Source organism: Mesoplodon bidens (assembly GCF_964165515.1).
Source record: "Mesoplodon bidens genome assembly, chromosome: 17".
NCBI classification, from domain to species: Eukaryota; Metazoa; Chordata; class Mammalia; order Artiodactyla; family Ziphiidae; genus Mesoplodon; species Mesoplodon bidens.
The window spans coordinates 63,630,552-63,657,161 of record NC_138174.1 but is presented as its reverse complement, the minus strand read 5'-3'; the positions used below and the strand labels follow the sequence as shown (position 1 = coordinate 63,657,161).

The following is a 26,610-nucleotide window of genomic DNA, read 5'->3' as shown; positions in this document are numbered from 1 at the left end:
GCCTCATCTCCGCTGGCCACTGTTCTGGGGTGGGATTGGGAAAAGCCTGTCTTCTCTCTCAGCTCCTCAGCTTCACCCTGGTGACTCTCTGGGAGCAGAACTAGGTCTTGAAACGTGGTTTAGGGACACAAAGGTGTATAAGAATGGGTCTCAGTCCTGCTGCTGACCCCAGGATACCTCTCCTTGCCCTTTTACCATTCTGGTCCTTCCACTTAAAGACCCTGGGGCTGGCAAGAAGTGGGAATCCCAAGGCCCTGGGGATTTTTTATGTTTTTATCTTTGGAAATTGAATATTTTCAATAATTTTCTATCTAGCCACCTGGTCAAGATACAAGGAAAATATTTTTAGGGATAAGTGAAGAAGATCTTTTGCAGTTGTGTTCTTGTGCCTTAAAAAAATCATGTCTGGCACTAAGTTGATGAGCAATAAATTTTAACTTTATTATTTAAAATGTAATTTCCTGAGAGTGGAGTTAACAGAAAATACGCAGCAAGGGAAGATACTATGGAAAAGCGACCAGCTTTAACTGGCAGCCTTTATATTTTTTTCCCAGTAAATTCTTGCTATTTTAGGCATGATTAAAATACTGTGGAATGATATCTTTCAAAATTGTTTGAAAGGAACTAATTTTACTTTGCTGTTGACCTATTTGTACTATTCTTATTTTTCCTCATTAATAGAACAGGCAGTCTCATCGCACATACTGGAACCAATAGAAGAACTTTCAGAGGAAGAAAAAGGTAAGAAAGAGCTTGATCAGGGTTTATATCTGCATCAATCACATTTCAATGCTAAAACCCAAGCCTTGGAAGTATGATTCAGTGGTTTTTATCATAGTGTATCAAAATTAGGGAAGACATTTAGGTTTGGATTACATTTTCAATCTACATGTAGTATTCTGTCATCCTATTCCCCCAATGTGCTGTTATATTTTTCCCCCGCTTTACTGTTTCTTAGCATATGAATAAGAAATTTCCTGTGTCAGTGAACTTGAAAAAATATTTTAAGCCTTTATGTCAATGCAGAGATTTTTTGATCAGATGACAAGTCGACACAGTTGTGTGCCAGATTATACAAAAATATTCATGTCACAGTAGTTATTTCTCATGCCCTGAATCTATGAAATGAATAGGTGAAGTGCCCATTTAAAAATTGTTTTTAATAACAAGGAAGGCATAATGTCTAAGCTCTGAATGTGGACTGTTTACATGCAGAATATCTTAATGGCAGAATTTGGGAGCTGTTACAGGTTTGGGGAGATAATTAAAATTATTGCTGCTTCCTTGTTTTATTTGGTCATAATAATAAAACTTATTTTTCTATCAACTAATCTTTGAAGCTTATGAATATTTATTTACATTATTAAGAATATTTTCTAATGCTAGATTTATCCTGAAACAGTTATGTTTGAATCAGTTTATCATAATTTTCTCCTTAGTAATAATAATGCTTTACCATATTTCACTTCTTTAGGAGAAAGCAAATTGTTAATATTTACGTGGGCTCTGGTTTTGTCATTTTTGTTAGGAGAGAAGTAAAATTATATGTTCTAATATGTGAATTCTTGATATTTGTTATAACTTCTTATGTGTTCTCTAGACTTTTTCCAGTTTTTTTGTTTGTTTGTCAAGGCTACAAATTGAGAAGGGACTACATCAGGCATATCTATAACATCTACATGATGTGTATTTTCATTTTACTTGCATGTAACATGCTTTCTCTCTCCTACATAAGTATCATGTATTGATGTCTGAAACACAAAATCCCTTATTCTCAGAAGAATCTATGAAATGTGTCAGGAGGTTCATAGGTAGGGTCCAAATGTTTGAAACTGGAATCGCAAGTCATATAGTTCACACTCATTTAAAAATGAGTCACCTTGTTTCCAAGAGGAATCCTGATTTGCCCATCATCCCCATTTCAGTTCCAGGTTTCACCCACTGCATAGTCTGCCTGTGTTTCTTTTAGAATTCTACCTAGACCACGTAAGGCATGAGTTAGGGATTGTTGACAGCAAACACCATCATCGGCTGTTGCCACATTTAGGGAGCTGAGTTGGGAAAGAAAATAATCTTTGCCACCCTCCACGTGTTCAGACGCAGCTCTGGTGAGGGATGAGAAAGTGCCGAGGACCGCTGAGAACAGCCAAGTCCCAGCGCACTGCCACAGAAACCAGTGACCGCATCTTTCTAGTGCCTCTGTGGAGCCAGCATGCTGGCAGCAGATTAATTGCCATCAATAAATTCCTCAGCTTGTACTAACATTTGCAGACAAATGCCTGTGCAGATAAATCTTAGCAATGGTTTGCAAAAACAGTACAACTTTTTACCGAGAAGTAACTCATATGAGACTGTTTCTTCATCCTTACTTTCTGACAGTTGTGTCGAGGCAGACTTGATCTTGCTGTTCTGTAGGATGTTAGAATGTGAGGGCCAAGAGGAATCTTGGGGGCTATTTTATTTTTCAGAAACTTGAAATATGGGGGGATTAGGAGCTTGCTCCAGGTTGTCGAGTTTAATTAGTGACAGTGCTGGAACTAAAGTCTAGGTTTTCTGTTTTCCGTAGTTTAATGCAAAGAACAAAGAGATGGAGGAAGGCAAACTGTTCCAGCCTTTGCAGGACTGGCTGGGTGACCTTTGGGAAAGTCTCTTTACCTCTGGTTTTAGAGTCCTCGTGTGAATAATGAGGAGATTGAGTACTAGATGATCAAGTCCCCTCTAACTCAGAAATTCTGTTGTGTTTTGCTTCATTTTGCTTTTTGGGCGTTTGTTTGTTTTGTTTTTTTACTACTTGCTTTGCGCTACAATTATTTGCTTACCATAAATGGTGTGTTGTAAGTCTGATGTAACTGATCACACGTGTGGGTTAGTCTGGCCATCTGCTTGGGCATGCTTTAAAATTTTTAATTAGAGGAAATGCTGATCTCTAGAACATTTTGTCTTGTTGATCTTGGTGAGCAATACGTGCTTTATTTAAAATCTTCAGCTCTGATTGTCTTTCAAGTAATTCATTTCACCTTTACATAAAAACTTTATTATTATTTTTTCCTATCCACTCTACCTTCTTTCTCTCGCTTCTGTCAGCCAGCCCCAGCCTTGTACAAGTTCTTCCTATTAAGGGTTTTCTAATTATTCACAAATGCTTTCCAAAGTGAGCACAAACATGTAAAGGGAATTTGAGGACAGAGGGAAATGTTTAATCTTCTGTCATTTGGGGGAACTTGGACGTCAAAATGAACTTGTCTTCAGGGGTTGAGGGTGAACCCACACCCGTCAGCAAATGAATTCAGTTACTGCCATCAGAGGCCTTGCAACTCTTCTAGACTGGCCAATCCATCTGGGCATCACTTGACCCCTGCAGGTGGCCCCATGTCCCAGAGCCTCTCTTCAAGCTGTGCTTCTGTGTCATTCCTTATATCTGCGATGCTGGCCAAAGAATTTTCTTTGCCTAATTGGGGTGGGAGGCGCATCTATTTCAATGGTAGCTCCATGACTTCCAGGTTCTCTCCTGGTACGTCCTTTTACTTTTAGCCCCAGGCAGTTGCAGACTTGCTGGCCAACCAGCAGCCAAAGCCAGTGACAGCTGCGGCTGCAGCTAAGCCCTCTAGATTCTGATGGATTCAGTTCCTAGGACAGAAGTGTTTTGTGTGTGTGTGTGGTTTCAGAATAGTGGGAAAACATTGGTGGGAAAACAACAGCATGAATGCTGACAATATAAAGTTTAAGATTACTTCTGATTTTTATTCATATAGAATCACATAAAATTTCATAGTTTTGATTTAGCAAGCCACCAAAGCAAAGTATAGAAAAGCATCATCATGCAGGATTTTCCCTCCTATTTAATGTACAAATAGTAATTTGACCAGTTTTGCCTTCAGCAAAACTGTTAAAATTAATGAACAGAAATATTCTTTACTACTGGACTTGACTAGTATTTAGAAAACATCTTAACCAAAAGGCATATTTTCAAGGTCTTCTGCAAATCCACATGCCATCAGAACCTAAAAATTCCATCTGCTGAGGTGGATAAGACCACGGAACAATGGAGTATCTGTGAGGACCCGCCTGCAGCTCCAGACCTAGGCAGTGGCATTTGGTGCCCCCTTCTTTGGGCGAAATTCTTTTGTTAGGAGAATAGACTTCCAAATGATAATAGTACCATTGCCACAATCTCCCAGATCTGCCTTTGGATGTTCACGAAGGGTCTCAACTACCCAGCACTGAGTCTTTTTCCTTGAGGCTTTTTCCTTGAGTTTCCTTTGACATAAGGACTCAGTTCTTCAAGGTCGTTGTAATCATGCCCCTTTCTCCAAACCCTCTTAAACTAGACATTTTTTGGTAGGGAATAAAAGGAATAAGGAAGGAAACATTAGGAGAATCTGGCCTGTTATTTTTCTTTGTTGTTTTTTTTTTTTTTTTTTTTTTTTGCAGTACGTGGGCCTCTCCGTGCTGTGGCTTCTCCCGTTGCGGAGCACAGGCTCCGGATGTGCAGCCTCAGCGGCCATGGCTCACGGGTCTAGCCGCTCTGAGGCATGTGGGATCTTCCCGGACCGGGACACGAACCCGTGTCCCCTGCATCAGCAGGCGGACTCTCAACCACTGCGCCACCCGGGAAGCCCTTTCTTTGTTTTTAATTATAGGTTGTTTTAAGCAAAATATACTTTTCCTAAGACTTTTTTTAATTTCATTTTCATTTTGATAAGTATTTTGAGAGGGATAATAATCTTCACATTTTGAAATTTTATGTGAACTTAACCTCCACTAAATTTATTATATAAAAACTTAATTATTTAAAAGACATAGGGCTTTTTCTTCCTTAAATGATAGCTAAACTCTAACTGAATTTAGGAGTAATGAATTCTTGAGGAAGTAGTACAAATAATTTTAGGATTAAACATTAAACTTCTAAATACGTTTTTTCAATTTTGCTTCTCTAGAGACGTATTTCTCACATTATTTATCTAGCTATAATTTGATTAAGTGATCAAGAAAAAGTCTTGAAAGATACTGAAGTTTTGAAGCAGACTTATTGGAGTATAATTGCTTTACAATGGTGTATTAGTTTCTGCTGTATAACAGAGTGAATCAGCTATACATATAGATATATCCCCATAAGGTAGTTTTAAAAGCCACAGTACTTAAGCATTATATATTGTGCTGAATGACTGAACTATTCAAAAACTTTAAAACATTATAAATGCTTGCTTGCTGTTTAGAAATTGTGTTTTGCCATTTTCTGCTTAGAGGTTTAATGTATTTGTTTAATTCCTTTTTAATACGTTATAAAAACTTATTTCAGGAAAGGAAAATGAACAGAAATTAAATAACAAGATATGTTTAAGGAAAATTTTGAAGACTAACCCTTCCCTCATTAAGGAAATAAGAACAGTCTTCAAGCAGAGTTTGGTGGAGAAACTGGAAGCCTTGGGGATTAGTGCAGTAAGTTCACCCACTTTGGGAATATTTGCTGTTTTGTTTTGTCTTGTTTGGCTGCACCGCGTGGCTTGCGGGATCTTAGTTCCCCAATCAGGGATCAAACCCGGGCCATGGCAGTGAAAGCGCGGAGTCCTAACCACTGGACTGCCAGGGAGTTCCCTATTTTGTTCTCTGAATAAGAAAGGATCAGAGAAGAGAAGAAGGCATGTCAGTTCTGTCACATATGGAGATCGGAGGCTAATGTGACATGATTCATTAAACACTTCAGCTGGCATTCACTGGGTGCCTGGCACCTTTCAGAGAGCTTTCCAGATAGTAACTCATTTAAACATAGAAACTAATCTCTTAGGTAGGTGACAATATCATCTGTATTTTACAGAGAGGTGAAGTAACTTGCTTCAGGTAACATGTTCATGATGAAGGAGCCAGGGTTTGCATCCAGGCAGTTGCAGGGCTGCTTACATTCTGATGTTAACTCCGAATTACTGCCTGTTACAAAATCAGCACTCAAGCTACCCTTATTAAATGAATGGATGAATGAATTGTATTTCACATTGTTGCCAGATTGAATCGTTCTGTACATCATGTTATATATACTCTTTGCTTTTTACATTTTTCATTGCATACATAAAATACACAAACTTAATTGGACAACCTGAATTTATATACCTGTGTGTGTATGTGTATATACATCACATGTGCATATATGTATGTGTATACAAAAGTATGTGCACAGATATGTGCACATGTACATGTGTGCATAACGTACATGCAATGCATGTATGTTTGTGTGTGGCTGTGTGTAGTGTGTTTGTGTATGCGGGTCTGTGTGTATATGCACGTGTGTGGATATTGTGTATACGTGTGTGTGCATAAATCTGTGTATGTATATACGTATACATGTATATACACATGTGCATGCATTTGTGTGTATCTGAATGTATGTGTGTATATACACATATACGTGTGTATACAGATTTGTATGTACATGTGGGGGGGGTTGTGTGTATGATCTGTAACCACCACCCAGATCAAGAAAGAGATCCATCATTGCCAACACCCTAGAAGACTCTCTTTTGCTTTCCTTAGTCAATATAACTCCGGACTCCCCAGCCAGAGGTAATGGCTATTCTGACTTAGTTTTTTTTGGTTCTTGATCCTCATAGGAGTGGCATCCTACACTGTGCTTTATTTTGTGTCACTTCTTTTGCTTATGATTTTTTCTGTAAGCTTCATACTTACTGTTTCACTTAGCAGTAGTTTGTGGTATAGTATTCCATTGTATGAATATACAACATTTTATCTATTCTCCTGTTGATGGACATTTGGATTTTCAGTTTTGGGCTCTTTTTGGCCATTACATTCTTGTGCATGTCTTTTGGTGGACATAGGCATTCCTTTCTCTTGGATGTATATTTAGGAATGACATTGCTGAGTCTAAGAGTATACATGTTTAGTGTTAATAGGTGTAGCCAAATAATTTTCCAAAGTGTAAAAGTTTACACTGTCCCTGTCAGTGTGTGAGAGTTCCAGTTCCAGTCTGCATATGGTTTTGGGGTTATATATTTTATTGGGGACGTTTCCTTTTATCCTAAGATTATAAAAACACGCTATATTTTTTTCCTAATGCTTACATAGTTTTTTGTTTGTTTACTTTTTTTTGTCTATCTGGGCTTTAACAATTAAGTTTGGAAACAATGAGTTGGAGATCTAACCTTATTTCCAGTTGGATCAGTTGTCTCAATATCTTTCATTGAGTAATCCACCCTTTCCTTGTTTGTTCAAAATAGCAGTTTTATCATATAGGACATTTTTACATACATCTGGATTTATTTTTGGACTTTCAACGGTTCTGCCCTTTCAACTATTTTTTGTATTCCTTTGCTAACACCATACTGGTTTAATTTTAGTAACTTTGTCCTGTACTTTAGTATCTGTTATAGGTCATGCCTTTTTCATTAGTCTTATTTCAAAAGTTTCTTGGCAGTTCTTCCATATTTTGTTTTACAATGAACTTTAGAAACAGCTGCTGCAGTTCCAGAATAACCCCTGTGGGGATTCTGATTGAAAATGCCTTAAATTTTGTGTATTATTTAGGAAGAACTGACATTTGTACAGTATTGGGTCTTTCCATCCAGCTGCAGGGTACAGGAAGACATATTCAACACCTGCTCACACAAACAGGTGGTCGATCCATAATGACAGATTGTAGGATGTGAAATGAAGGAAAAGTAGAGGGGAATGAATAACTGAGGTCAGAGAAAACTTCTTCTTGGAGGTAGCAGTTGATCTGATGATGGAGATTTCTGTCCCCTGAGCAACTGGGAGGGTGGTGGAGCCACTTCCTGGGATGGGGAAGACTGAGGGGAATGGTGGGGAGGAGATGGGAGTGTGTGTGTGACACTGATATTGAATAAATGAATAAATAGCTCTTTAAGTGGTTTTCTTCTGTCTAGATACCCTTCAAATCCAAAAGAATTTTCTCAAATCACCTCTTAAATTATGGCATTTTCCTAATTGAAAACCTCTGAGGATTTTCACTTACCTGTGGAATAACCAACCTTTAAGCTTTTCATTTTGGCATCAGTCTCCTTTTCTGCTCTCCTCACCCATTCCTCTGTAGCATTAACCACTAGACATGCCTTGACTGTTTCTGTCCCATTGCCTGCCTTTCCCGCAAGGTGATCCCACCCATCTGGAACTCTCCCTCTTTCTACTTGTTTCACTCCACCCATCCTTCAGGCACAGCCCAGCCTCCCCCTGAAGGCTTCTTGGCCCAGTGGGGCCTCTGACAGCCCCTCTCCCTGAGTTCCTTTAGCCCTTGTGGACTCATTCGGTCCTTGTCACACACCTTGCACTGTTGGTTAATCAGTCACACACACGCCTTCCATGCATTTGGTCCTGGCCCCTACAGCCCCGTACCTTAGCCAGTCACGTACAATCATACACACATGTTATGTGTCCCACTGCCCCGTGAGCTCCTTTTGGGACCGGGACCGTGTGTTATATGTCAGGGCATCCCTCACCTTACATGCAGCAGTAAGGACGAAAGGTTGGCATGGTTAATGCAGACAAATGTCCATGAAATGAAAAACATCCCAGGATAATTGATTAACTTAACATTTTATTCCTTCAGGATACACGCAGTATTCCAAGTGACCACTTGAATAGAGTGCTAAGAACCGTAGAATCAGTAAGACATGAACGAGAAAGACAAATACCTAACCTTCAGCAAATTCGTGAATTCCTTGAACATCAGGTCAGCCGTAAGGCTGAGGAGAGAACACTACTGTCCACAGGTAAGCCTGCTACCAACTGCCATTTCATTTCTGCAGATGGGAGCAAAATAGAACAACCGTTTCATAATTTTAAATGGTTCACAAACCTTGGAACTTAATTGGCAACTCTATTATTGTTTGAACCATTAAATGTTGGGTCTTAGATTGTGGTTTTTACGTTAAAAACCCCCTGTAGTGTAGAGTCTAGACCCTAGAGACAGGCTTGTTCGTTTCAGTGCCAGCATAGACAGTATTGTAGTATTTTATTCTGCTTTTCACATCATGGAGACTCACGAATGACACTACTATTCCAGACAGGTCCAGTGCTTCTCAAGTGGACACTCTTTCAACTGGAGAAATACCCAAAGCAATACATCTTCCTCCCAAAAGCAGACAGTTGGTTAGACAAAGACCTGTTTTTACCGATAGGACATCTGTTCCAAAGTGAGTATTTTCAAGCCTAAAATTTTTTTTATTAACGTTCGTCTCAGTCAGCTTGGGCTGCCATAACAAACTACCATAGACTGGGTGGCTTAAACAACAGAAGTTTATTCTTTCACACTTCTGGAGGCTAGAAGTTTGAGATCAGGGTGCTGGCACAGTCAGGTTCTGGTAAGGTTTCTCTTCCAGGACTCACAGACGGCCACCCTCTCACTGTGTCCTCACATGCCAGGGAGAGCAAGAGAGCCCTGGTCTCTCTTTGTCTTCTTACAAGGACACTAATTTCTTCATGTGGGCCCCATCCTCATAACCTCATCGAAACCTAATCACCCCATCTCCAGATACCATCACACTGAGGGTTAGGGCTTCAACATATGAATTTTAGGGGGCCACAAACATTCAGCCCACAGCAGTGTTTGACCCAACAGAGAATCACACTTGGAATGCTTACCCATCTCTCATTGTCTCAGGGAGAGTTGCTGCTGCTCACCCTTTAATAAAGCAAAAATCACCAATTCCATAGAAATCTATTTTAAATTACATTATTCACTTACACCAGAAATATTTTTCTCTTGCTTTTAGAGTTAAGAAAAATATCACAGAAGATCATTTTCCCCAAAAGTCTTCAACTATTGAGTGAGTACTGAGGGAGCAGGGGGTGGTGATGTTTAAAAATTCTTTTCACTGAACATTTCTTTCGTTGTAAATTAGTATGTTCATTGTGGTTCACTAGAGCCATAATTAGTACACATCATATTTAATCTGTGATTCCTTTGTTACATCTTTGTTTCTTTATCAGATATTACCTGGGTCAACAGCACTTATCCCATGTGACCTCCATTAACAAGTGGGACCACACCTGAGTCATTTCTGTTATTTTTTTTTTCCCCCAACTGCCCACCTCCTGCCCAGTGTCTAGTAATGTTCGATAAATGCGTGATGTTGCTTTTTAATGTCTGGATCCATGATAGTGTAGCCGGATGACATTTTAGTGTTCTAGCTCCTTGTGGAAGGTGATAATCTCTCTTAGGCTCTCTTATGATACTAAGAACCCTAGCTCAGTCATTCCTTAACTGTGTGACACTGATTCAGTTGCTTGCCTGTTAAAAAGGCTCTGTTTTCTTATCTGTAATATGGGATGATGCTACCTTTTTCACAGGATAGTTCTACAAATTAAACGAGAACATGTGAAAAGGGCTCAGCCTCAGTACTTGGCACATGTGGGTACTCAATAAATTGTAGGTATATTATTGTTATTAATTGAGTAGAACTAATTTTATAATAATTGAATTCATCATCATTGACTTGTTCTGGCGATATTGATGCTTTATTTCTTCATTAAGGCATTTTGTATATATACTAGAGACAGAATAAATATATTAAAGACAGTATAAATAATAATTCACCCTTCAAAAGTACTTTTCATGTACATAATCTCATGGGAAGAGCCTTATTTCATGGGATGTAGTGTAACTGAACGTTGTGTGGAATTTAGGTGCTCAATGAATATTTTTTAAATGAGTAAATACCACTCTGAATTTCTGTTTCACTTTAAAATGGGGTGATAATTCATGTGATGATACAAATGAGATTACATATTTATGTAAAAGTCCTTTGTAGGGTGCCGTGTAAAGGTAAGCTGTAAGTAATGGCACTATTTTAAAAGATGACATAGTTTTATTGCAAAAATATTTTTTTCCACTGTGAAATATTTTTCTTAGGTGTGTGAAAACCAATATTAAGAATATACAAATTTGGGCTTCAAGGAGTAATGTCCTAACTTCAGCTCATTTTGGTAAATATGCCATGTGGCTGGCAGGTCTGGATTTGAAATGAGTCTTCGGCCTTTTGTGGCCCTGGCTGCCATCTTGTTCTGTGGCCACATGGGTGTCTGTTATGCTCTCTGGAGAAAATTCCCACTGCTTTAAGGGACACATGGTAAATCCTGAAAACAGCGTCCCCCATTTGGGTTTTGATTTGTTTAGGACCTCTCCTTTCAGTTCAGAGGAAGAGCTGGATATTGAAGACCTCCAGGCCTGTGCCTCGCCAGACTTACTTCCTGTGCGGTCATCTAAAAGCAACAAGAATAGCTTTGGAAGGAACACCGTCAAAAGTGACACTGACTGGACCGAGGGAAGTGAAGTGGAGGACTCTGCTACTTCTCCCAAGCCCACAGGTAAGCTTTTGTTCTTGAAAATCCCTCTGGAAATTTTGTTTAGGACAGTGGTTCTCACCTAGGGGCAACAAGCACTGGGAGTCTGAGCTGAGAAAGTGCCCGAGGAAAGGATGGGGCTAATCCAAAAGCTGCTGCTGCCTAAAGAAAATGGACAGAGCTTAGCAGGTCATTGATATTCAAGTGGAAGGAGAGGAGGGGGTTGGGGATGCCTGGATGTATTAGTAACAAATATAAGGGCTGCTGAAACAAACTACCACATACTGTGGGCTTAAACGACAGAAACTTACTGACAGGAGCTGGAAGGCCAAAATCAAGGTGGCTGAGGGCTGTGAGGAGAGGATCTAGTCTATGCCTCTGTCCTTGGCTTGTAGATGGCTATCTCCTCCCTGTGTCTGGTCACACTGACTTTCTCTGTGCATGCATCTATGTCCAAATTTTCTGCTTTTGTGAGGACATCAGTCGTATTGGATTAGGGTCCACCCTAGTGACCTCACCTTAACTTGATTATCTCTTTAAAGGCCCTACCTCCAAATAAGGTCACATTCTGAGGTAATGGGGGTAAAGACTTCAACATACACATTTGGGACACGATTCAACCCCTAACACTGGGTGACCTTGAGAATAACTGTTCTAATACACTGTGCTGCCTTTTGGATATGAGGCAATCCTAAAAGAACATAAGGTCCAAGTCGGTAACTGCTGATAATTTGCTAAGGAGAAGTGACGCTGAAGGGTCATTTTTAAAAAAAAAAAAAAAAGAAATTCTGTTTAGTGCAATTTAAAAATTATATATTTTAAACACATCACATATAATTAGTTTATTGTATATAATTTGTATATACCATGTATTTATATAATTATGTAAAATATAACTAATCATTTAAAAACAACTGGTTTTGAAAATATATGAATATCCCATTCATGCAGGCTGCCTCACTGAAATTAAAGTTTCCGACCACGTACTTGAATGAGACCATCCTTCTTTGATTTAAAAATTTTATTCTTCTATTCTAGAGGAACATGATTTCTTTAAAGGAAGTATTTGCAAAGCTTAGACTCTCTCAAATTGTTTGTAAGGTTATTTTGGAACTGAAGATATAATTTTTTTTAAACTTCGCCTATTTTCTGTGGGTCCTATAGGAACCTCCATTAAAACATTAACTGGAAAAGTTGAAAAGACAGTTTCAAATCACAGAAGTGTGAATAAGCCAGTTGGTGGGCGTAATGTTGCTGAGACGTTCATCGAAAAAACACAAAAAGAAGATCTAAAGGTAATAGCACTTTTACTTGCTAAGCATACACAAATTCATCTTTTAATGAATATACCTTAATAACTGTATTTTTTACAGTGAAATGTAAAACAAATATAATTATTTAGTATAGTAGAGGTTGAGATTTTTACATTGTCTTGTTTTCAGTATCGTATTTCTTCCTATTCCATAGAGAATCAAAGATATTGAAAGGATAATGGTAATAATACGTCCGATGCTTATCAAGTTTTACAGGTTTTCACAATCCTGTCACGTGTATTATTTGACGTTTACAGATATTAGGTAGTTTGTTCACAGAAACTTGTGACTGATTAGAATCTGGGGACTTCAGATCTGAGTCTAGGAACCTTTCTGCCACCGTGGCGAGACCTGGAAGTGAAATAGGGACTTTCAGGGTTGGGTGCCAGAGTCGGTGGAGAGATGCTTCAGGTCCACTACCCAAGCATAGGGCAAAGCCAAGCTCCCCTCCGCGAGTGGAGGAGAGGCCCTGACACACTCCAAGGTTCCACACCAGGCACCGGAAGTGCTTCTGTGGACAGAGACCTGGGCAGGCTCGTCTGTGTTGATGGAGTCTGGCAGTAGTAGTTGCTCTTTTCTTAATTTTTCCCTTGCATTAGATTTCATTCCTCCCCTGCTCATCTGTGGAATCCAGAGCATTTGGTCAAACTATGTTCATAAGTTAGTGCCATTTGTGTTACACAGCCAAAAATGACAAAAAGTCACAAAAGGTCAAGAGAGAGCCACCCCGTCTTCCTTAGAAGGGGCGCCGGAGAAACACGCGCTCCTTTAGGTCAGGGCCATTTCTGCAGGGCCCGCATGGGATGTCTCCTGCAGTTAAATGTCTTAGTATCACAGAGGTAAGAGCCCCAGAGCCAGCCTAGCTGCTCCTTGGGGAGCATCCTGACTTGACTTCTACAACGTAGTGTTCCTGGAATTTGCTAAATTCATGATTGCTGAGTAGGAAACGTTCATTTCCACAGCAAGGAACAGAAAAAGAGGTGATTCCCTCTGCTTTCAAAGCACAGATTTCCAAATCCGTTTCAGTTCCCCTCCAGGGATGGCCAAACGACCAGACTGGGGGGTCCTTTGAGGCTCCCAACTTCTCATCATTTACTGTCAGTGGCTCAGTCTGGCCAACAAAGTGGTCAAGGGGCTCGAACACGCACAGTTTCTTTAGGAAACATTCATTATTCTCCACGTATTTTTTTCAGTGCGTAGATGTGGACGATGATGACTGGGACATATCATCCTTAGAGGAAGAGAAATCTTTGGGGAGAAGAATTGGAAGAGAACAGAAGGAACCTCCACCTGTGAAGAATGAGTCAAATTCTACTCAAGTGCCAGTTGCCTGGGCTGAAACTAACCTGAAGGGGCCAAAGAGAGAAGGTTCGCTGCTTTGGTGTCTAGCAGAAGCTTCTATAAATATCTAAGCTATGCTAATATATTATCAGACAAAAACACTGTTGGCATAACAAAGATCTTGCTTTCCTTACATTATTTTAACAAGGACTGAATGTGAACAACTTACTGATTTGTATATATTTACTAATTTTCTAAAATTTAATTTTAGGTCTAATCCTTAGTCTTTAAATTTCTAAAATATCTATTTTTGAAAACGCCCATATAAATAGTCTCTTCATGCAGATGCCTCATGGAAATTTAAATTTCTGATCATATACCTAAATGAGGCCACTTTTTCTGACTGTCTTCTTGTATTCATCTGTCTACATGTTAAATATTTTTATTTTCTTCCAAGGAAGATTCTCCTTGTAGCACGGTAGCCAGTGGGATGAATGACAAGTGAAACCATCCACTGCTATTGTTCCTATTCACCCAGGCTAGAGTCTGGATAATAAGTCCAGTAACCTACCTCTCAACCCATTAAATTTATTTATTTATTTATTTATTTATTTATTTATTCATTTATTCATTTATTCATTGATTGATTGATTGCGGTACGCGGGCCTCTCACTGTTGTGGCCTCTCCCGCTGCGGAGCACAGGCTCCGGACGCGCAGGCCCAACGGCCATGGCTCACGGGCCCAGCCGCTCCGCGGCACATGGGATCTTCCTGGACCGGGGCACGAACCTGTGTCCCCTGCATTGGCAGGCGGACTCTCAACCACTGCGCCGCCAAGGAAGCCCCATTAAATTTTTAAAATCAGAAAATATAATTTGTATTTTTTCTATCAGAGTAATTCTTCTCCACGCCACCTCTCAGCCTTTCTTCATCTGTGGGTCCCATGAGCTGTGCCTCTGAGTAACGGGCTCAGACCCCTATTTCTAGGCTGACTGACTTTAGACGTGAACTGTCGAAGTTCTGCTAAGACAGAGGAGGATTGGGCTCCTTCCCCACTCCCTGCACCCCTCATGCCCCCTCTTCAGGACTTTTGTTCCCACATCTGTAATTTTAAACAAATACGTGCACATCTGTACTTGCTCTGTCTGTAGCAGGGCCTCCTGCCTCATCCCGCACCCCCCCCACCGCCCTTTGTAAGAGGAGCCATTGCTGCCTCTACCTTCATTTGACCTCTTTTCTCCACCAACGTGTCAGTCATAACACTGACCTTCTGTTCTGTCACCGTCATAAGTTTTCTGTGCTTTGTCTCAAGAGCCATCCTAATCTTTGAAAAAGCAAAAGACATGTTTAGGGCTTCCCTGGTGGCGCAGTGGTTGAGAGTCCGCCTGCCGATGCAGGGGACACGAGTTCGTGCCCCGGTCCGGGAAGATCCCACATGCCGCAGAGCGGCTGGGCTCGTGAGCCATGGCCGCTGAGCCTGCGCGTCCGGAGCCTGTGCTCCGCAACGGGAGAGGCCACAACGGTGAGAGGCCCGCGCACCGCAAAAAAAAAAAAAAAAAAAAAAAAAAAAAAAAGACGTGTTTATGCTACGGCGATCTGTGAGGACACGGGGCCAAGAGGATGCCCTGAGTACATTTCCTCCCTCCGCCCCAATGTCATGGCCCCACACCCCTTAAAGAAATATTTCTGGAGTCACATGCAAGTGGAATTCTCAGCCCGCTCCTGTTTCAGTGGCTCAAGGCACTTTTGAACTAACTTCATGTTTAAGCTCATCTACCCTAGAAAACCTGGGGTACCGTTTAATCCCTCCTTGGCTTGTTAATTTTATTCTCCTCTCTTTACCACTGCCAGCCTCCAGGTCCTGTGCTGAATGCTGGCAAGGAGAGGCTGGGCGGAAGCTTCCTTACGAGGGCCCCGTGAGGCTACCCCAGAGACCTGGCCATCCCGTGGGTGGGACTGTCCGCAGCCTCTTTCACAGTTTGTAGGAGCTAGGGGTGAGGTTGCGAGCAGACTCAGACACGAGTGACGAATTACCCTCTGAAGTTGCGGATTTTTTACAGGCTGGACAGCGTGCTTGTTTCATCACTGGGGCCTCCCCTCCCCCCCTCTCTCCCTCCACAGGACCTCAGGATGAATCCAGCCTATTGCAAAGCAGCATAGTAACCCTGACCGATTGGAGTGACTCTTCAGATGTGTAACTGTCACCCCACGCATCAGGAGGCCCTTCCAGACGCCAGCAGTATTGCAGGATCACAGTATTTCAGTACTGCCTACACGACTCTAACGCTTCTGCTTGGCAGCATCTCCTACAATAATAAGGAAGCTGACTCTCAAAGAACAAGAGTCCCTTTAGTGGCACCTAATGCAGTTATTACAAAACAAACTGTCAGCAGTATTTTGAAGCATATAAAGGTGTTTAAGACGGCTGCTGCTTAAAAACAACGTGTCACTGAAGTCATCAAAAGTTTTTTCTTCAGAACGGTACTCTAGTGTTTAAGTGTATTTTTTTTTCAACTAATCTTTAAGTGAATTTTTTTAAAACTTCTTATAGCAGGTTTTGGTTTGAATTAAAACCTTTTTTATATCTTTCTTATGTATGTTGTCACGTTGGAAGTGTTTTATTATAAAGTTCTGTTAGTATCCTTAAAATTGAATTAGTGGAATCAGTGAAATCTTAAGAGTAGATTATTTATTTTTCATATAGAAGTAAGTTTAGCATTATAAAAATATAGCTAGGCCCACGTTAGATAACTCCATTTTCCAGAAGTACTTTTACCATATGCAGCTTTGAGCCATTGTAAGCATGTTGTTTTATTTTAGAACGTTAAATACCATTTCTGTGGCATCATCTTTACCTTGGATATTTTATGAATAAAATGTAGCCAGTTTAAATGTCAGTTAATTTATCGCACTATAAACAGAATAGATCGAGTCAATACTGAATTCATGTGTCTGTAGTTTTTTTCACTTTTTTAAAATGCCCAACCTGTATTCTAAAGTACCTCAAAACTTAGTTTTGTTCTTAACAATGACATTGTCAACATTCAAAAAGTTCATATAAACTGTTTTCTGCATTTTTTGTACTTTGTGGTACTATCTGTACTCTGTTTCCAAAAAAAAGTTACATTTTAACTAAATGGTTTTTTGGATTTTGGATCTTTCTTCATTTTGCCAACCTTTCAAGTAAAGCCCTCCATTACATCCTTGTGACTGTGGCTGAGTTATTAGAGCTGATTTCTGAGTCAGGCTCAGCTCGTTAGAGGATTTAAGCTTGCCCTGGTAGCTGTGCCATGTAAACACACTGACCTAAAAGTTAAAACAGTGTTTTATCTGTTTCTGCCCCACCAGAGTCCTTTTTACTTGTGGGCCACTCTCACCCTTTTAAAAACTTCCCACGAAGGCCAATTTTATGCAGATGTACTCACTTTATATATGTTTCTAAAAGCTCTAATAAATGCTGAGTCAAATCTTCACTGTAGCAGGACAGAGATAAGCAACCTACAACAACGCCTAAGAAGGAACCCAGGCCCTTACATTCACTCACTTATTCCACAGAGATCTGTTGAGCTCCTTGTTTGTTTGTTTTTAACATGCATTATTAGTTCACTTAATTAGAACAACCTTGAGACACAGTTATTATAATTTTCTTGAAGATGTGAGAAACAGTTATACAATAACTTGCCAAAGCCATACACTTAGAAAGTGACAAAAGTAGCCTTTAAACTGGGTCTCAAATCCAAGTCCTGGGTCTGCCAGGTCTTAATTCCCGAGCAGAAAGGGTTGGGGAAATATGATGAATGTCCGCTAAGGAAACCCAACAGTTATGTTGAAAAGACCGATCCTTTATCTGTTTAGTCCTGTCATTTTAGATTGCACTAGAATTGGCATGTTTGTTTTCCTTTGAGCTGTCGCCTTATATTTCTCCTCACTGACACACAACTAATATGTTTCTGGCTACTGACACAGTGTTTCTGCACTTTGACCCCTTCTCTCCGTAAATTCTTCAGAAGCTAGAACAGTTCAGTACAATCAAAATATTGTCTTCACCAGTACAGCTCTGAAATTTAAAAATTTGTTTTAAACACACACTCACAAAACCCGGCCCCGCCACTGGCCTGTAGCACCTAACCTCCCTCCATGGCTTTCAGTTCATTTGTGTCCCTGGAAAAGGTATTCAAGTATTATTATTATGGTCTGGAAAAAAACCATATATATATATATATATATATATACACACACATATATATGTGTGTACATACATACATATATATGTGTGTGCAATAAACTTGTTCTTTTTCTTTCATTGAGCACTTCCAAACAATGTGATTTTCCTTTTTAAGTCTTTCACGCTTGAGGAAAATGAAAATGTTATGGTCACCCATGCTGTGATTAGTATTGGAAAGGGTCTGACTCATAGGTTTACACAGACAACCAATTCTTATCCAAAGCTTGAGACTGTATATTTCACACTAGACTGCCTCAGTTCAAAGTCTTGGTTTTGTCACTCGCCGCGGCAAGTCACTTCAACTCTCTGCTTTCATTTCATCCCCTGCCAGCTCAGGTTGCTACAGCACTTACCTCAGGGGGCAGCTGTGAGGATGGAGTGAGGGAGGGCACACGCAGACTGAGATAGCTATCGCCCTTACGGGCAGGAGGTAAAAGGGCTGGAAATAAAACAGCGTCTGGTCAGAGATCACTGGAGCAACTTAACACGTCTTGAAAAATGCTGTCTCTCCATTACCGGTTAGTTCCATGCACACGACCTGAGCGACACACTGGAACTTGGTCCGTTATTTCCGAGCGGGGCAGGTACAACGCGGCCCCAGGCCTTCCTCTGTTGGCCCCAAAGTCAGCCATGACAGGCGTCTCCAGCTCTGCTCTTGCCGAGGCCCCACCCCAGGATCTGCTCTCTGTACTGGAGAAGCCGGAGCAGTTATTTAAAGCGGACGTGCCAGGTGATGGGCAACAGCATTTGGCCCTGTTAGCCCTTGCCGGAGCAGCCGTGGAGAAGTACGGGGGTGACAGACAGCGGTCAGAAACCAGAACTCAGCTCTACGCAGCCAGTACATGTTCGTTCAACCCAAACATCTGAGGAATAGTCTCAGATTGCCCCCATACTGTTGACAAGACACAACCCCTTAAACACCTTCTGTTTAATATACGAAGAAAAAGAAACATAAAAAATGGGGACAGAGACTGCAAGGTTTGAAAGATTAAGAAGGCTACATTATGAATACTGGAATCTTTGGTGCTAAATACATATACATATTTTATGATGTATAAAATATATACAAATCCTGTAAATAGCCTGTTTATTTTTTTATAGAAAGCCACATCAGAAAATGATTAGTATGTAACTATGTAAGAACATTTACATCCGATAATCAAGTTCTTCAAATTTGTATTTTAAAAATAGTTTGAGTGTTAATTGTAGGAGGGCCTTGATGGCAGCATTCTGTGAACAGTTCACGTTTAAAACAAGCTCAAGACACGGCTTGCGGGCAGTGCTCTTTTTAGACGTAAGCGTTTTTATCAAACTGTTTTGAAGGGTTTGTGGTTTTAAAATCTTCTCCACCGTGATACTTTGTCCGAGAAGACATGACAGATGTGGCCCCATTGTATGTGTATCCCATTCTGCAAGGCAAAACACAGTTTGGTAGATTGTCTTTTACACGTAGGTCAAACAAAAATGGGAAGAAACCATTTTGCCCCTATTTCTCTCATAGCTAAGTTTGTCTTTCCCTTTTAGCTTTCTTCCCTTCTCTATCTCCCCAAGAAATATTTCAATGTCATTTCTGAACAGCTGGTGTGATCAAGAGAATCTGCAGAAGAAACTCATGGCTTCTTAATTTGTTCAGTTACTCTCCTTCAAAACTTATTTAAGGACTTCCCTGGTGGCGCTAGGGGTTAAGAATCCGCCTGCCAGTGCAGGGGACACGGGTTCGAGCCCTGGTCTGGGAAGATCCCACATGCCGCGGAGCAACTGAGCCTGTGAGCCACAACTCCTGAGCCCACGTGCTACAACTACTGAAGCCCACGCGCCTACAGCCCGTGCCCCACAACGAGAGAAGCCACCGCAATGAGAAGCATGCGCACCGCAACGAAGAGTAGCCCCCGCTTGCCGCAAGTAGAGAAAGCCCACGCACAGCAACGAAAACCTAACACAGCCAAATAATAAATAAATAAGTAAACTTATAAAAAAAGAAAAATACTTATTTAAAACTCATCTTCCTGGAACCTAGGAGACTGTGGTGACCTTAATCAGCAATTTCTGCCTATGTGAAAATTCTGATGAGGCCAAAGTGAAGAATAGACCCCCAGAGTTAGACCCAGATTTCTACTTACATCAATAGCTTTGGAATGTAAGAATGTCAAGCTCTGGGTTTTTTTTTTTTTTTAACGAACTATAATTATATTTATTCTATTCAATATAATATTTACTATATTAAATGTCATATTTACTAGATATTCCTAACCTTTCCCAATTCTGGGTTTTTGAAGTTTCTAAGAATCATATGAACAATCTATAATTTGTCCCACATGTAACAATTTAGAATAGTACTGTACTTTTTAACAGGTCGTTTTTGTCTCTTTTTCATACCTGGGTGCTTTGTTGTTGTCAGATATTGAAAAGCAAAATATGACACCACCAATTATGCAGAGTGAGGCTCCTGCCCATCCAATAAACAGAGCAGCTCCTAATTCATACCTGTGAAGAAGTATCACACGAGTATAAAAGCTTACTCATTGGGGAGTAAACGGCGCTTAACACTACTAGCCAACACTTATTAAATGCTCATAATACAGTTTTGCTATTGGAGCTTGTACAGGAAGTAATAACATCTGTATGTGTATAACGCTTTAAACTTTTCTCAAAGCATTTTTATAGCCATCACTTGACTATACCTTCCCAACATCCCGAAAGGAAGATGAAGGCATCCCTGCGGGCAAAGCAGGAGCAGTCAACTCAAGCTGGGGCCTCCTGGCCTATCAGCATCTCTCCTCTGGGCTCTGCCTGAAGCTCACAAAGGTTTCCATCTATTTATGCTGTCACGCGGGCTAAACCACGAAGGCAGACTCCAGTTAGAAAAGGGGAAGTTGCCTTTGCTTTCATTTTAGTTCAACTCGGGGTTTATCAAGCACGTGCTGTGTGCAGTCATGTGCAAGGAACTGACGGGTTGCAGAACATGCCACCCCAAATGTGCCACTTTGGCAACAAGGATTATTTTGAGCTGAAAGCAACTGAGAAGAAACAGGTACGGGGAAAGCTCTCTGCCTCCCCACCAACTGCCTAAAAGCAGGACATAAATTTGTAATGCTGTTCCCTATCCCCTCTCTGCCAGGAAGGACAGAAGTTACTTCCCAGAGACACTGTACACGCTGCTCAGCCCACAAATGGCACCAGAGCAATCTATGGAACAAACTTCACTAACTCTCAGCTTCCATTAGTTCCCTCATCACATGCCTTCCCATAATCTGTGCCTCTAGAAGCTCAAAGTCCTTTTCCCTTGTCTTGCCACTTCTCTACAGATGCATTGTTCTTTTGTTAAGATGCTATATAACCCCTTGAGTTACGCATCACTGGGTACTCCCATGTGTATGTGTGACGCACATGTTAATGAACTCTGGTTTTCTCTTATTCATCTACCTTTTTTTCAGTCTAATTTACAGGGTCCCAGCAGAGAATCTAGGAGAGTAGAGGAAAAAATAGTTTTTCTTCTTCTACAGTGTCAATGAAAGGTCAGTGAAAGGTACAGCCTCATCTTGCTTATCACTACAATCTAGTAAGAGATGAATAAAAAACAACTATAATTTAGTGACACATTGCTGTGAAGCATCTCCTAGATGGCAGACCATAGTACTCCGCTCATGACTAGAACAGATGCAAAGATAAGTAAGACAGCCCCTGCCTTGGAGAGGTCGCCATACAAATGTACAAATATCGCTACTGAGAACAACAAAGGAAATCACAGCTGAGTGCTGGAGGAAATCCTTTTAGGGGAGGAATATATATACATTATATATATATATATAGATATATAGATATATAGATATACACACACACACACACACACATATATGTTTCAGAGAAACATATATATATAGAGAGAGATATATAGATACGATATATATATGTTTCAGAGAAACAAATAAAGAATGAGGAAAGTATACCAAATCTCGGGCTGTAGTGTTCTCATGTCTGCCTATCCTTTTCCTGAAGAATAGGGGTTTTTTTTTTTTACCTTTTTTCTTTTTTTTAAATAAAGAAGTGATTCGCAAACTCTTTGAGCCCACAGACCGCCATCACAAGGCAAAAACTGATGGACGACATTCCCTACCTAATGGTGCTTTTCAGTGTCAAATGAAGTCAGAGTGGGAAGGGTCGGTTTTGATCATACAGAATCCACAGAGGGGCTGAGAACGGAAAGGAAGAGGTGAGAGTAAGAGGGGAAAGTCAGGGCCAAGGTCAGCCTGTCCCCCTGAACCAAGTGCAGGGCCAGGGCCAGGCTTAGGTGGCCAGCAGCTGGCGTGAGTGACCTGTGCCTGTCCTGAGCTTTGCCTCATCCTTTTCTACATGCTGTGGTGCTACGTCTGAACTCCCATCTGGGCAGGCACAGGCAGCAGTGGTGGTGTAACAGTGTGGCCCCGGCCTCCAGCCAGCAGGAGCAGGAAGCAACATTTACACAAGATGAGGGCCTTGTGGTCCACGTGCCCGTTTCCAGAGCCGGCTTCTGAGGTACTTCACAGCCTCCATTTGCAACTGGGAATGGGTGACGTACACAGTACACGCTGCCTCGTGATCCCTTCTTTTCTCACTCTTGTGTTGCCTTCCCTGGGAAATCAAATTGAGAGCTAAAGGAAGGAACAGCTGTCAGCACCTCATCCTGCCCTGGAGCACTGATTAGGCTCTGGGAACCAAGAAACTTCTTGAACTGTGCCAATCAGACACCGTAGCAGAAACAGAAGGTTGATGTAAGTGGGGAAAAACCCCTTCGGTCTGCACAAAAACCAGCTCAAAAGAGGACTGAAGGCTTCCCTGGTGGCGCAGTGGTTGAGAATCCGCCTGCCAATGCAGGGGACACGGGTTCGAGCCCTGGTCTGGGAGGATCCCACATGCCGCGGAGCAACTGGGCCCGTGCGCCACAGCTACTGAGCCTGCGCATCTGGAGCCTGTGCTCCGCGACAAGAAAGGCCGCGATAGTGAGAGGCCCGCGCGCCGCGATGGGGAGTGGCCCCCGCTTGCCGCAACTAGAGAAAGCCCTCGCACAGAAACGAAGACCCAACGCAGCCATAAATAAATAAATTAATTAAATTAAAAAAAAAAAAAAGAGGACTGAAGAGTGAAGGGCACAGGTGAAAACAAAAGAGCTGTGGCAGATCAAGTGTTAAACTGGAAGTTTTATAAAAGATACCTTCATTAAATATCGTGTTACACATCTAAACAGGATATCCTGGATGTCCACAATCAACCCTTCTTGTATGATGTTTGGATGAGATTACACAAATAAAACGAGCAGAGGGGCTGCCAAGGTGGAGGTGCCAGACACTGGACCTCTTTAAACATCGGCAAGTCCTACAGCAAGCTGGCATCAAGTCCGCCTGCTGTCATCCTTTTACTGCAGAGACAACTAAAGGGTGAGCATAGTGAAAATTTGTACTTGGAGGACATGAGGATAGGATTACAATCTAATGATACTTTCTATTTTTCTTTATTTTTCCCCCTAGAGCTTAGGCTGTTTTCTCTCCTGAAACTATGCATTAGTATTTAACTCTCAATATAAATACTCCTGGAAGAAACAGTCTGAGATTTTTTTCCAAAATATTTAGCTTTTGAAAATAGGATGCCAGTGCCAGGCATCATGGTTAAAAGTAAGTCTCTAATTATTTTTTTATTTTTTTATTTTTTTGCTATACGCGGGCCTCTCACTGTTGTGGCCCCTCCCGTTGCAGAGCACAGGCTCCGTATGCGCAGGCTCAGCGGCCATGGCTCACGGGCCCAGCCGCTCCACGGCATGTGGGATCTTCCCGGACCGGGGCACGAACCCGTGTCCCCTGCATTGGCAGGCGGACTCTCAACCACTGCGCCACCAGGGAAGCCCAAAATGGAAACGTTGAATTTTTTTTTTTTTTTTTTTTTTTTTTTTTTTTTTTTTTTCGGTACACGGGCCTCTCACTGCTGTGGCCTCTCCTGTTGCGGAGCACAGGCTCCGGACGCGCAGGCTCAGCGGTCTAATTATTAATAATAGTCCATTACGGGTTAGGGTGGTAGAAATCAAACCACAGCTCGGCACTATCAATTCATTTAAAAAGAGCAGGGACTTCCCTGGTGGTCCAGTGGTTGAGAATCCAGGCTCCCAATGCAGGGGACCCGGGTTTGATCCCTGGTTAGGGAACTAGATCCCGCATGCCACAAGGAAGATCCTGCACACGGCAACAGAGATCCAGCGTGCCGCAACTAAGACCCGGAGCAGCCAAATAAATAAATAAATATTTAAAAATAAAAATAGGGCTTCCCTGGTGGCGCAGTGGTTGGGAGTCTGCCTGCCGATGCAGGGGACACGGGTTCGTGCCCCGGTCCGGGAAGATCCCACGTGCCGCGGAGCGGCTGGGCCCGTGAGCCATGGCCGCTGCGCCTGCGTGTCCGGAGCCTGTGCTCCGCAATGGGAGAGGCCACAACAGTGAGAGGCCCGCGTACCGCAAAAAAAAAATAAATAAATAAATAAAAAATAAAAATAAAAATAAAAATAAAATAAAAAGAGCATACAAATGTGTAGAAATCAGAGGATAAATTACCCAAGCAGTTCAAATGTTGGAAACTATGTCTTTATATTCATTTAATCATCTTGAAACTTTCTGAGGGGATTTAAGAATCATGAGTTTGGCTCGTATCAAAAACTGGTTCACTTATTCCTGTTTTTAAATTTATTTTTAGATTTTCTTGAGGTCACTAAATATAGACTCTATTCCAAGGAGAATATCATTTCCTTTTGAACTTCTTATGAATTCTGTCAGAGACAAACATCTAATAAACAGAACCATTTCAGAGCTGAAGTCTCTAAGAGATTCCACGTCTATACCAATAATTTTTAACAATTTGGATGTGAGGGCTTTTGTGACTTGGTTCTTTCTCTTACAGAGACTTTTTCTTCTTCATTCTGTTGAAAGACACGTATAGCAGACTTATTCAACAGTGACTTGAATTCACACCCATCAGTGTACGTGATCTGGCAAAAATGGCCTTGTATTATTGAAAGACAGGATTGAAGGTAAGCCATGTACCATCCACTCGTTTGTTCTGGGCAACGCCTCCTTTAACATTTATCAGGAAACTCTGTCTCTGCCTGGAAATCTTTCTTCATTTTTGGTAACAGGAAGAAGCTGACTTCAACACCTCAGATGATTAGCCAAATTTCAGGTGATCTGTTGCCAGTCTGTCTTTTGTTAACAATATCCTCCTGGCCCTAGACCAGCTTTCCCACTAGGAGAGCGGCCTCTTTATTGAGCTGTTAAGATCGCCAAAGTTTCTTTATTATTCTGAAAGGCTATCAAATTGCTTAGCACCAGACAGATCCAGGACCATCAGGCTAGGGACATAACTTCGTTTTACAGATCAGAACACTGCTTTTGGAATATCTCTCAGACATTCTGCTCAATGGATAGGGCTCATCAAAGCTGCCTTATTACCTTAATTCATGTATATAATTGAATGTGAATCTAGTAAACAATAGGGAAAATTTTCTCTTCTATACAGAGAAAGTAAAACACAGATTGATCACTTATTATTTTCCCAAAAAAGAACCACAAAGATCTAAGGCATTAAAATGTACCCTGAATTACTAGATGAAGTTAATTCTTATTCACCTGGCTGTACCTGGGGCTCCCAGCTACTGGTCACATCTTCATTTCCTGTTGACGGAGCCAGAGCTAGAACCACACCTGGCCTAAATTCTGATGCATTTCATACTTTGCCTCCTATTTCAGCCTCGTAACCTGCACAGTAATCCTGAGGGAACGGATTGAGGGACACCTCTTATTTTCACCAACTCCCTCTGTCTTTCTTGCACCCAAATCCCTGTTGTGACTTGATTTGCCATCCACGGGGAGCTGGTGTAGCCTACCCTGGTCACCAGCACAGAAATAACAGGCCAGGCATTGTGCGAACCATGTGTTTCAGGATAGATGAGAAAACACAGCTATGTTCTTAAGGATCTTACAGTCTAGTGGGGATGGTCAGACATTAAGCAAATAATTATAGTAAACTGTGATGAAACTTAACGATAGAAGCAGAAGAACATGTTTTTGTAAAGTAAACGTTAACTGTTCTCCCAAATCTGTAAAGATGTGATTCAAGTAACAGTCAGCTCACTGTACTAGGATTTTGTTTTGTGTGCTAAGTTGTTTTGGCATGTATTATCATATTTGATCTTCATTACAATCCTGAGAGAGAGGTCTTCCTACAGTCATTCTACAAATGAAAAAACTGAAGCTGAGGGAGATTAAATTACTTTCCTCCCCATACCTCAGCTACGCAAATAGTAGAACCAGGATTTAAAACTCGTAACTACGATCCCAGTCCCCGAGCTCTTAACCAACACTCTTTCTCCCTTTTTTTTTTTTGCCGCTCCGCAGCACGTGGGATCCTCCCGGACCAGGGCACGAACCCATGTCCCCTGCACCGGCAGGCGGACTCCCAACCACTGCGCCACAA

The 26,610-nt window shown here is 41.3% G+C and overlaps 2 protein-coding genes across 13 annotated transcripts in view; one reads left to right on the top strand and one right to left on the bottom strand.

The window, feature by feature from the left end:
• DZIP1 (DAZ interacting zinc finger protein 1) overlaps positions 1-17,167 on the top strand; it is a 53,194-nt gene extending 36,027 nt beyond the window's left edge. For 3 of the 7 annotated variants that reach the window (XM_081214495.1, XM_081214494.1, XM_081214493.1), the window contains 8 exons: positions 682-741; positions 5,300-5,439; positions 8,573-8,735; positions 9,029-9,158; positions 11,141-11,331; positions 12,472-12,602; positions 13,814-13,988; positions 16,023-17,167. In XM_081214495.1, the coding sequence (XP_081070621.1) occupies positions 682-741; positions 5,300-5,439; positions 8,573-8,735; positions 9,029-9,158; positions 11,141-11,331; positions 12,472-12,602; positions 13,814-13,988; positions 16,023-16,099 (1,067 nt within the window). In that variant the 3' untranslated portion in view covers positions 16,100-17,167. Of the gene's footprint in view, positions 1-681; positions 742-5,299; positions 5,440-8,572; positions 8,736-9,028; positions 9,159-9,737; positions 9,792-11,140; positions 11,332-12,471; positions 12,603-13,813; positions 13,989-16,022 lie in introns of all 7 variants that reach the window. The other 4 variants (XM_081214491.1, XM_081214490.1, XM_081214496.1 and 1 more) reach the window with 3 other exon arrangements.
• Positions 17,168-19,245: 2,078 nt separating this feature from the next.
• CLDN10 (claudin 10) overlaps positions 19,246-26,610 on the bottom strand; it is a gene marked incomplete at its 5' end in the record, with an annotated part of 92,253 nt that continues 84,888 nt past the window's right edge. For 3 of the 6 annotated variants that reach the window (XM_081215004.1, XM_081215005.1, XM_081215003.1), the window contains 2 exons: positions 19,246-19,535; positions 20,503-20,610. In XM_081215004.1, coding sequence (XP_081071130.1) covers positions 19,415-19,535; positions 20,503-20,610 — 229 coding nt within the window. In that variant the 3' untranslated portion in view covers positions 19,246-19,414. The remainder of the gene's footprint in view (positions 19,536-20,502; positions 20,611-26,610) is intronic. The other 3 variants (XM_081215007.1, XM_081215008.1, XM_081215006.1) reach the window with 1 other exon arrangement.